This window comes from Trypanosoma melophagium (assembly GCF_022059095.1).
Source record: "Trypanosoma melophagium isolate St. Kilda chromosome Unknown ctg36segment0, whole genome shotgun sequence".
NCBI lineage: Eukaryota > Euglenozoa > Kinetoplastea > Trypanosomatida > Trypanosomatidae > Trypanosoma > Trypanosoma melophagium.
In genome coordinates, this window is record NW_027125173.1 from 63,352 (window position 1) to 75,925 (window position 12,574).

At 34.4% G+C, this 12,574-nt stretch overlaps 3 protein-coding genes across 3 annotated transcripts; all 3 read right to left on the minus strand.

The window, feature by feature from the left end:
* Positions 1–5,953: 5,953 nt before the first annotated feature.
* LSM04_004872 (Tetratricopeptide repeat 2) lies at positions 5,954–8,368 on the minus strand (the record flags this gene model as incomplete). The annotated part of the gene is made up of 1 exon (XM_067330640.1): positions 5,954–8,368. The coding sequence occupies one exon, from the start codon at positions 8,366–8,368 to the stop codon at positions 5,954–5,956; it is 2,415 nt and encodes an 804-aa protein (XP_067188540.1).
* A 1,471-nt stretch (positions 8,369–9,839) lies between these two features.
* On the minus strand, positions 9,840–11,066 carry LSM04_001655 (uncharacterized protein; the record flags this gene model as incomplete). Its single annotated transcript, XM_067330641.1, has 1 exon — positions 9,840–11,066. The coding sequence occupies one exon, from the start codon at positions 11,064–11,066 to the stop codon at positions 9,840–9,842; it is 1,227 nt and encodes a 408-aa protein (XP_067188506.1).
* A 517-nt stretch (positions 11,067–11,583) lies between these two features.
* Positions 11,584–12,513, minus strand: LSM04_006628 (Protein kinase domain; the record flags this gene model as incomplete). The annotated part of the gene is made up of 1 exon (XM_067330642.1): positions 11,584–12,513. The coding sequence occupies one exon, from the start codon at positions 12,511–12,513 to the stop codon at positions 11,584–11,586; it is 930 nt and encodes a 309-aa protein (XP_067188561.1).
* Between the last annotated feature and the right edge of the window lie 61 nt (positions 12,514–12,574).

The window sequence follows — 12,574 nt, forward strand, 5'->3', positions numbered from 1 at the left end:
GTTGGAGTACCACTTAACTGTTGAAAAAACAAAAACCATTGAAATTGAAGATTATATAATATAAATATGGACTCACACGAAGAAAAAAGAAGACAAAAGAAAAAAAAGATGGGAATAAACGCATAGAGAAATATATATATATATATACTTCATTCTATCTATCCCACCCTCGTAGAGTACACCGATTTTGCTGTCATACATATAGACACACAAATGAGCACTAACAATAATAATAATAAAGCGAACAGAAAAAAAAAGCACTGGCAAGCATTAACAAGCAGGCATCCCCGGTGTCCTTTAAAAATAATAATAATAAAAACAATAATAATAATAATAATAATAATAATAATAATAATAATAATAATAAACGGTAATTGAGTTCATGATCGTAATAGTTGTAATGATAACAATGAAACAGTGGATAAACATGAGCCTTGTTGAGACTGTCCCACATATAAGGGAATAAAAATCTGAGGAAAGAGAACCCAAAGAAAAACTATTCTCTTCTCTTTCTCTCCCTCCGCCTCATTGGCATTATTTATTCGCATTCGTCCACCGCAGGAAACCAGATACAATCCACAAGACAAAAGCAAACAAGCAAGATGGAGAAGGGACATGTATAGTAGGAAAGAGTAAAAAAACAAGTCTTCAAACGGCTTTACTGCAGCAAAACATATTTGTATCAACCTTCACACATCTTGATATTCTCTATCATCTTATTTCATATATATATATATATATATATATATATATATATATATATATATATATATACCCTCTCGTTGGGGTATGAATCGCTTCCTTGGTGCCGTGGATGCCAAAAAAAAAAAAAAAAGAAACTCACTACATGAGGTAAAAGTATATAGATGCATATTTACATACATACATGCATACTGTTACTTACTTCTTTAATTTTATTTGCTTTATCTATTTCTATATTTGGTATATATTGTATATAAATACTTGTATGGCCTATCCGAAACGATGTTTCTGAAAAACCCAAAATACGTCTCTCGTGTTAAAGCAGTTTTTTTAGTAATTTCTCTTCTTTTCTTTAGTTTACATACTTCTCTCTTTTTCTTATTTTCCTTCTTCTTTGCGCTAGTGTTGAAATTTCATTTTCATCTTCATTCAATATATATATATATATATATATATATATATATATGAAATTTTCTTCTTTTTGTCTCTTCCCACGTATTATGCCATCTGCACGTACAATCACATACACGGGAAGGAAGGAAGAAAAAAGAAAACATCAGAGAACAACAAAAAACAAAAAATAATAATAAAGCAAGCAAAAAAGAAAGATATTTGGAGTTATGGAATAAAACTTTCATACATACACGAAAAAAGAAGGAAAGCAAGAAATAACAAAACAGAATAGAACAAGAGGCAAAAAAAAGAAAAAAGAGGAAACATATATAGAGAGACATATTTGTGTTATGTGTGATGATGGCACTTCACTTGATCTCTGTCCCGTTTTTATTTTCTGTTTTTCTCTTTGTTTATTTGTTTGTGTCTTTTTCTTCTACTTTTGTTCTTGATTTGCTATATATATATATATATATATATATATATATATAATTTCGTATTATACATTCTCTCTTATTGCGTGTACCTGTTGGAGTACCACTTAACTGTTGAAAAAACAAAAACCATTGAAATTGAAGATTATATAATATAAATATGGACTCACACGAAGAAAAAAGAAGACAAAAGAAAAAAAGATGGGAATAAACGCATAGAGAAATATATATATATATATACTTCATTCTATCTATCCCACCCTCGTAGAGTACACCGATTTTGCTGTCATACATATAGACACACAAATGAGCACTAACAATAATAATAATAAAGCGAACAGAAAAAAAAAAGCACTGGCAAGCATTAACAAGCAGGCATCCCCGGTGTCCTTTAAAAATAATAATAATAAAAACAATAATAATAATAATAATAATAATAATAAACGGTAATTGAGTTCATGATCGTAATAGTTGTAATGATAACAATGAAACAGTGGATAAACATGAGCCTTGTTGAGACTGTCCCACATATAAGGGAATAAAAATCTGAGGAAAGAGAACCCAAAGAAAAACTATTCTCTTCTCTTTCTCTCCCTCCGCCTCATTGGCATTATTTATTCGCATTCGTCCACCGCAGGAAACCAGATACAATCCACAAGACAAAAGCAAACAAGCAAGATGGAGAAGGGACATGTATAGTAGGAAAGAGTAAAAAACAAGTCTTCAAACGGCTTTACTGCAGCAAAACATATTTGTATCAACCTTCACACATCTTGATATTCTCTATCATCTTATTTCATATATATATATATATATATATATATATATATATATATATATATATATATATATACCCTCTCGTTGGGGTATGAATCGCTTCCTTGGTGCCGTGGATGCCAAAAAAAAAAAAAAAAGAAACTCACTACATGAGGTAAAAGTATATAGATGCATATTTACATACATACATGCATACTGTTACTTACTTCTTTAATTTTATTTGCTTTATCTATTTCTATATTTGGTATATATTGTATATAAATACTTGTATGGCCTATCCGAAACGATGTTTCTGAAAAACCCAAAATACGTCTCTCGTGTTAAAGCAGTTTTTTTAGTAATTTCTCTTCTTTTCTTTAGTTTACATACTTCTCTCTTTTTCTTATTTTCCTTCTTCTTTGCGCTAGTGTTGAAATTTCATTTTCATCTTCATTCAATATATATATATATATATATATATATATATATATATATATATATATGAAATTTTCTTCTTTTTGTCTCTTCCCACGTATTATGCCATCTGCACGTACAATCACATACACGGGAAGGAAGGAAGAAAAAAAGAAAACATCAGAGAACAACAAAAAACAAAAATAATAATAAAGCAAGCAAAAAGAAAGATATTTGGAGTTATGGAATAAAACTTTCATACATACACGAAAAAAGAAGGAAAGCAAGAAATAACAAAACAGAATAGAACAAGAGGCAAAAAAAAGAAAAAAAGAGGAAACATATATAGAGAGACATATTTGTGTTATGTGTGATGATGGCACTTCACTTGATATCTGTCCCGTTTTTATTTTCTGTTTTTCTCTTTGTTTATTTGTTTGTGTCTTTTTCTTCTACTTTTGTTCTTGATTTGCTATATATATATATATATATATATATATATATATATATAATTTCGTATTATACATTCTCTCTTATTGCGTGTACCTGTTGGAGTACCACTTAACTGTTGAAAAAACAAAAACCATTGAAATTGAAGATTATATAATATAAATATGGACTCACACGAAGAAAAAAGAAGACAAAAGAAAAAAAAGATGGGAATAAACGCATAGAGAAATATATATATATATATACTTCATTCTATCTATCCCACCCTCGTAGAGTACACCGATTTTGCTGTCATACATATAGACACACAAATGAGCACTAACAATAATAATAATAAAGCGAACAGAAAAAAAAAGCACTGGCAAGCATTAACAAGCAGGCATCCCCGGTGTCCTTTAAAAATAATAATAATAAAAACAATAATAATAATAATAATAATAATAATAATAAACGGTAATTGAGTTCATGATCGTAATAGTTGTAATGATAACAATGAAACAGTGGATAAACATGAGCCTTGTTGAGACTGTCCCACATATAAGGGAATAAAAATCTGAGGAAAGAGAACCCAAAGAAAAACTATTCTCTTCTCTTTCTCTCCCTCCGCCTCATTGGCATTATTTATTCGCATTCGTCCACCGCAGGAAACCAGATACAATCCACAAGACAAAAGCAAACAAGCAAGATGGAGAAGGGACATGTATAGTAGGAAAGAGTAAAAAAACAAGTCTTCAAACGGCTTTACTGCAGCAAAACATATTTGTATCAACCTTCACACATCTTGATATTCTCTATCATCTTATTTCATATATATATATATATATATATATATATATATATATATATATTTACCCTCTCGTTGGGGTATGAATCGCTTCCTTGGTGCCGTGGATGCCAAAAAAAAAAAAAAAAAAAGAAACTCACTACATGAGGTAAAAGTATATAGATGCATATTTACATACATACATGCATACTGTTACTTACTTCTTTAATTTTATTTGCTTTATCTATTTCTATATTTGGTATATATTGTATATAAATACTTGTATGGCCTATCCGAAACGATGTTTCTGAAAAACCCAAAATACGTCTCTCGTGTTAAAGCAGTTTTTTTAGTAATTTCTCTTCTTTTCTTTAGTTTACATACTTCTCTCTTTTTCTTATTTTCCTTCTTCTTTGCGCTAGTGTTGAAATTTCATTTTCATCTTCATTCAATATATATATATATATATATATATATATATATATGAAATTTTCTTCTTTTTGTCTCTTCCCACGTATTATGCCATCTGCACGTACAATCACATACACGGGAAGGAAGGAAGAAAAAAAGAAAACATCAGAGAACAACAAAAAACAAAAAATAATAATAAAGCAAGCAAAAAAGAAAGATATTTGGAGTTATGGAATAAAACTTTCATACATACACGAAAAAAGAAGGAAAGCAAGAAATAACAAAACAGAATAGAACAAGAGGCAAAAAAAAGAAAAAAAGAGGAAACATATATAGAGAGACATATTTGTGTTATGTGTGATGATGGCACTTCACTTGATCTCTGTCCCGTTTTTATTTTCTGTTTTTCTCTTTGTTTATTTGTTTGTGTCTTTTTCTTCTACTTTTGTTCTTGATTTGCTATATATATATATATATATATATATATATATATATAATTTCGTATTATACATTCTCTCTTATTGCGTGTACCTGTTGGAGTACCACTTAACTGTTGAAAAAACAAAAACCATTGAAATTGAAGATTATATAATATAAATATGGACTCACACGAAGAAAAAAGAAGACACAAAAAAAAAAGATGGGAATAAACGCATAGAGAAATATATATATATATATACTTCATTCTATCTATCCCACCCTCGTAGAGTACACCGATTTTGCTGTCATACATATAGACACACAAATGAGCACTAACAATAATAATAATAAAGCGAACAGAAAAAAAAAGCACTGGCAAGCATTAACAAGCAGGCATCCCCGGTGTCCTTTAAAAATAATAATAATAAAAACAATAATAATAATAATAATAATAATAATAATAATAATAATAATAATAATAATAATAATAATAATAATAATAATAAACGGTAATTGAGTTCATGATCGTAATAGTTGTAATGATAATAATAGTTATCACACCCATGATCATAATCATAAAAATCGTAGGAGAATTCGCAAGTGCAGAAATAAAACCATTTACAGTTAGCAAAAACAAAAAAAAAATGAACGAGACTAAAAGAAAGAGAACGAAACTTGAATCAGAAAGAAAAAAAGATAACAATAATAATAATAATAATAATAATAATAATAATAATAATAAAGGAAACCAAAAGGGAAAATGATATCATCAAAGGAATACAGTATATCCAGCGCGAGTGGAGAGCATACATTACGCGTAGAGAGGGGAAAACAGAAAAACAAAAGAAAAAAAAAGATCAAAAAAAGGTGAAAATGGAATAATGAAGAACGAAATATATACAATCAGAGAGAGAGAGAGAGAAAAGGAAAGAAAGAAAGAAAAACGTATATCTTTCTCTCTATCTTTCTTCTTACAGACGTATCTTTTCTGCCTCAATTCCTAGCATTTTAACTTGTTCCTTTGTCTAATTTTTCGCTTTCTTTTTTTTTTTGGTCCCTTTTGAATACATAATTATTATTCCTTTCACCATTCTTGTTTTCTCCCTGGTTTCGCTTATTTCATTGCTTCACTTGCGCTTTATTTCGTTTTTTTCTCATTGCATTTTACATAAGTATATACGCAAACGTAGATAGATAGATAAAGAATCAGTTATACAATGAATGCATTCACTGCACGATCGGCCGTTAATTGTTCGCCTTTCGCAATATTATCCATTACGACCACGTGAATGACGGTGGCAGCCTCAATTGCAGGCCGCACGGATACATTATACCGCGGTAATATATTTTCCTCCTCCCTCTGTTCTTCCACACCTCCCTGCTGATGTTGATGTTTTCTTTTTTCTTGTTGAGATTGTTGTGATTGATGATGGTATTGTTGTTGTTGTTGTGGTTGAAAAGTTAATGCAAAGACTTCAAATAATGCCAAACATTCAAAATAACCCGCGACGGATTCTGCGGGTGTGGCGACAATATTCTCCAACTCCGTCATCCGCGACTCCGCCGCCGTACACCCCGCCACTGCAATAGCACTATTACTATTATTATTAATCTTACTATTACTATTATTATTAATATTACTATTACTATTATTAGCACTGTTACTAGGTGGAGAAGTGTTACTTTCGAGGCCTCGTATTTTAAATAGTTCGATATAACTCTCCGCCTTTTGCTGAATACTTGGCCAGAGAGAAATACGCACACGAACACTATTATCTCGGGCATGTTCATAGCAGCGGAGGAAAAAGTTAAAGGTTAAGTGTTCGTGCTCTTCTTTGCTAAAGCATTCTTGTAATATGGTGTGTACAGAAGTCAGTATTTTACCACTAATGACTTTTTCTGTTAAATTCGTACTGTTTTTCTTAAGACCACCACGGTGTTTATCCTCCTGTGGCAACATCCACTCATAAATTTGAACAGCATCGGGTAATGGACGTCCATTGCTAACAATGCATGCCAGCATTCGACATGCGAGAAGAACACGACGTACAACAATATTAATAGTATCATGTACAATGGGAATATTAGTAGTATTACTAGTGGTATTCATTAATGAAGTACGATTACTACCAGCTGAATTTGCATGACGCTTTCTACTCTCCGTGATCTTATGATCATCCACAAAACTTTTCAAAAGAGTAGGTAATTTACGAAATGCGTCAGACCATTTCCCATTATTTTTACATTCTACCCAATGATGTCCTGCCCATGCTTTACTTCGACAACTTTCAGAACAGTATAATACACCACAACGACCATTACATTCTACAATAGTAGGATCATGGTACATTTTTGCAATAAGTGAGGGATCTAGTTCTGGAAGACTCTTACAAAAATCTTCTATTCGAGTTAAAGGACGATTACAGCGACCACAAATAGGTAGAGATTTCCCACTACTACCAGTTATATCATCATCATTAAAACTGATACCACCCAATAAGGTTACTGAATTTGTGGTTTCTGCCCATGCCGTTGCACCTGTTACAAGATCTCTTTTAGAAACAAGAATAACATTCATAGTTTCTTTGTCTAATGTAACATTTGCTACTCTTCGATGTTCAACTTTAGAAGCGTATATCATCATTAAAGTATCACTCTTAATAAGAAACTTAAGTGTTTCATTATCAGGTTCAATCTCAAGAGCCTTTTCATAGTAGAATCGTGCATCCTCAAACTTATTCATACCTCGTAATGTATTACCAGCACGCACATATCCCAAAATACTCTGAGGTCGTAGTTCAATAACACGCATAGCATCATTAAAAGCCGCCTCTGTATTTCTTAATCCTAAAAATGCCACAGAACGATTTGAAAAAACCTTTACACCACCATCATCAGCGTACTTTAACGCTTTGTTATAATAATAAACTGATGTGGTGTAATTTTCACTCGTTAAAGCTTCATAACCCTTTTTCATAGCATAGTTATACTTTCTTCGCGACAAATTAACATTATCTACCTTTGATTTTTTTGGTCTACTATCTCCCTCCATTACTTGAGGTCGATGAGCCGTATCCAATAGAGTGGCGGCACGTTGAGAGCCTTTCTTATTTAACCCTAGTGGATCGGTTGGACTAACCCCCCTTGATCCACTCATTCTGTGAGCTCCCATATCACGATCCACCTCCTCATTTGTATTGTCAAACACCTCAAGTAAATTATCCCCTTCTTTCTCCCAATCATCCGTTGTTATCGCAGGAATGTTGGTTTCCGACTTCTGATGTGGAATGTACTTTTTAAAACGCACCTTTGGCTCACTCAGACAGGCACGGTAAAGTGTGCAGCCAATAATCATCTCCGGATCCGTATCGCAGACCACAAACGTGTAATCGCCCTGATGCCGCACCACACGCACCTGCCGCCGACCACCGCCACTAACGCCGTTGAAGAAATCATCCATGAACGGCTCCCACAATTCATCGGTTTGGGCAATGCGGGCGGGGCCGATATCGACAAGTTCCACTTCGCAGCCAATGGGGTATTCTTCTTCCGACGGCGGTGGGGGGCGGTCCTCCGCGTCAAAGGCCTCAAAGGATGGGAACTCTAAGCAATTTTCCTCACTCATTAGCGGGGGTTACACACTTGGGGGTGTTTTTTTTTTTTTTTTGTGTGTGTGTGTGTGTGTGTTTGTGTGTTTTTCTTTTTCTTAAGAACAGCCACTGTTCACTTTGTATTGTTCTCTTATATTCCCGTACTTATGTTGGGAATATTAATATATACGAACGTCTCCTTTTTCTTTTTTGGTTTTTTCGCTTTGGTAATGGGATACCCTTTGTTTTGTTTTTTTGTTTTTTCGCTTCTCGTCGCTTTTCGTCCTTGTTTTCAGTTTCCCCTTTTTGTGTTTTATTCAAAAAAGTCAACTTGGGTGTGCTTTTTCCACTTTACTTTACGCACACCTATTTCCGCGTTGTTTCTTTCTTCTTTCTTCCCAGTTTTTATTTTTCCTTCTTCCTTTTACCTGTGGCCGCCCGTTAGAATACAGACACAAGGTAAACTGAATTATATATATATATATATATAGGGGAGAAGTTCTCTGCGTTCGTATGCACGCAAAAAAAAAGGAAAGAAAGAAAATGGGGAGGGAAGGACTCCTTGCCACGTATTGCAGTTACTGCTACTTCTTCCTATATTCAATGTATGAAGAAATAATGGAAAAGAACAAGGAGAAGAGTATAGAAGAAAAGGACTTGTGTGATATACGAAACAAAAAAAAAAGTAAGAGTTTATTTTAATCAACATAAGTAAAACTGAAGATATATACAACAATAAGAGATATAGAGGATACACATACGGTCCTGTAACGTTTTCTTTCCTTATTGTTCTCCTTTTAATAGAGTCATGTTTTGTCAAAGAAAATAATCAAATAAAAACATCAAAACAATACGCGGAATGTTTACCTACTGCGCAGGAAAAACAAAAAGAAACAAATAGAGAGAACAGGAAAACAGAATAAAGGGAAAACGCATATCTTCTGAACAAGATCCATTATAGAAATAATAAAATGCCAAGCCAAAAACATTACCTTGAGATGTAAGAACTGTTTTCCGTTCAAACTCCAATAGCATTCAAGTTACTCAAAATAAAATCAGTTAGCAAATAACTACAGACACATATATATGAATAGAACTCAGTTGGAAAGAGTTTATCATTCAAACAAAGTCGAATATTGTGGTATTCCAGTTATTCACCCATTCTTATCTGGATGTGCATATATACACACAGACACACACAGCCTTCATATCGTCAGACAGGGATAAGGATAACTATAAAAAAATCACAATATCTTCTCATTCCATGTTATTACTAACGCAGGCCTATTACTACTGTGTACCTGTTACGCCAAGAAGAAAGAAAGAAAGAAAGAGTCATTGATGAGACATTACGACACAAAAAAAGAAAAAGGAAATCAGAAATTGTATGGACAAGAAATCTAACCAAAAAAAAAAGGATAAATTGTGCAAAAAAAAAAAAGAAATAGTCATAAGCCACATACACAAGTGGCAGAGCATCGTCATTTTTCTACTTCTTTCTCTCCTCTATGCTTTCAGTTTCCCTTGCAGTTGTTGTTGTTTTTCTTGTTGTTGTTGTTGTTGTTCTGCAAACATTTCGTCAAAAATCCCCGCCATACGCATAGCATCCTCAGTTCGCATTCGCGGATCCTGCAGCATAACTCTAAACGTCTCGACGATATCTTCCCAACGATTCTTGCGGGCTGTCTCAATTGCTGTCATGATGCGTGGTACTTGTTCAATGATCAGCGAACTCTTAAACTTCGCTTCTGTTCCACTTGGCGGCTGCAGGAGTGCGAGTTCCTCCAACGCCCGCTGTAGACTTGTGAGGGCTGGAATTTGATCCACCAGTGTATCATTAAGAAAACGACGAATACGCAGAATGAGTTCCTTTGTGCTTTGCGTGTAGGGATAACGTCGTCGACATTCCGGATCACACAACAGTTTATGTAGTGCAAACCACGTGTGGGCCTCCGGTGTGCAAACGATAAGAGCATCCGACGGGGTAACGTTTTTGTATTCGCCGGCGGTGTATTTCTGCAGAATGCCTGCCGTGCCCCGCCGCAGCCATGGTTGTAGCATAACGACCTCTGCAAGACCAAGGACGAGATCGTGTTGAATAAATACAGCAGTAGAAACAGCCAGTGGAAGTTGGGAGAGACGATCAATGATAAACCACAATATAGAGAGCGACGTCATGGCACGTTGGATACGCTGATGCTCTAATTGTCGCTCCACATGTTGTTTGGGACTTTCCTCTTGTATTTCCTGTGGTGTGGGTTGTGTGCGGGCCTTATTGAGATCCTTCTCGGCGAACAGACGGGAGACCTGCCGCCAGCAATAACTGAGCAATTCCAATATATCCTCATCTAGGGCTTCCACCACCTCTTCATGAAAGGCAATACACTCAAAGAGATTTAATAGTACCATCTCATAGTACACATACATATACATCGCCGTGGGGTTCTGTGCCATCACGTCGACTACTAACGGTAATACACGTTGACGCCACACTTCCATGACAAGTAACTCATGCAGAAGTACTGGTAACTTCTCGTGTTCTATAAGGAATGCCTTTACGGGGTCATCTTTCTTTTGTACAGCATTACTGTGCGTACACATGTTAAGCCGTTCAATTGCCTCTCGTTGTTCTTTCCATTCCGCCGTGCCAACACGTTCAATAGGAATTGGCTTTAGCTGCTGCACGAGTATCTCCACCTCAGCAGGAGAAAGTGCATTTCCAGAATACTCCATAGCGTATATATATATATATATATATATGGCACAATCTCGTTTTTCGAAACTATTGATTACTCTTTTTTTACTCTCCGGCTCTCACATGGAAGTAAAGGTACACATATAAACGTAATTTCAACCAAAAAACAAGAAAGAAAAGAAAGAAAGAAAGAATTTTAACAAGCTCAAGAAAGTGATTATCGTAAACAAAAAAGAAAAAAACAAATATAATAATAATAATAATGATAATAATAATAAAGTAAGGAAAATGAGGTGGGTGAAAAGTATCTAACATAAAAATTTCGTTTCTTCACTTTTCATTCTGAACTTTTTAGAGAAACACAAAAATAAAAAGAGTGATATGCTCCCACTTTTTCTCTCTAATAACAAACTTAACGTATTCAGATATCTATAACAAAATCTAAGTGAGACACACAGAAACAAAGAGAGATATAACTGAGTAGGGAGAATAAGATAAGTAAAAAAAGTAAAAAAGAAAACTAACAAGAATAATAACATCATAAAGAAAAAAAAGTTAGTTTTCTTTTCCACCAGAATTATCCGCAACACCACGTGCGCGTTTGCCAGTAGGCGGCTCTATTCCATTTGGCAGATAATAATACTTGAGCAGAAAAGGATGATTCACAACACGATGCAGTCCCAATCGTTTCCCCCCATCACGTAATAAAAGACTTGAAATTAAATCTTTCGCTTCTGGTGGTATAGTATCTGGTATGGCGTACTGCATAGAGTGAATCTTTTTACATATCTGTTCCGTATCTTTACCCACAAATGGTGTTTTTCCAACCAACAACTCATAGCAGAAAATACCAAGACACCAGAGATCGGCACTCATATCATACGCCTGACGTCCAACAATTTCTGGTGGAAAATACTCCGGAGTACCACATGATGTTTTTCGACGATTATTAGGATCATGCACGGACCATCCAAAGTCTGCAAGTTTGATATTTTGTTTATGATCGAGGAGAATATTTTCTGGTTTAATATCACGATGAAGAATGTGATGCTGGTGCAAGTAAAGAAGTGCCTCTGCGAGTTGTGCCACATATCGTGCGGCTGTGGGTGGTGGAAAACACTTAACGCGATTGAGTTCCGTATACAGCATACCATTACTGCAGGGTTCTAAAATAAGATACATGTCTGTTTCATCAAAAAAGTATCCAAACGTGCGTAGGAGATACTTATGACGGGTATGAAATGCAATTTCAATCTCGCGTCGTAATTGTGTGACAATGTCAAACTCTGCGAGTTTTTTAATAGAAAGTTTCTTAATAGCGCAGACAAAATTACAATCGCGCACAGAAGCAAGATAAACATCACCGTAATTACCACCGCCAAGTTTATGCAGAAATTCAAAGTCCGATGCTTTCCAATCGGATTTGGGTCCTTTCGGGAGAGCAATGAAATCCTCTACGAGTTTTCCTCCTTCTGTTTTCTTCATCTCTTTAAGACCAAAAATAATATAAAAAAAATAAAAAAAAAACACGAGTGGCCCCGCTTCT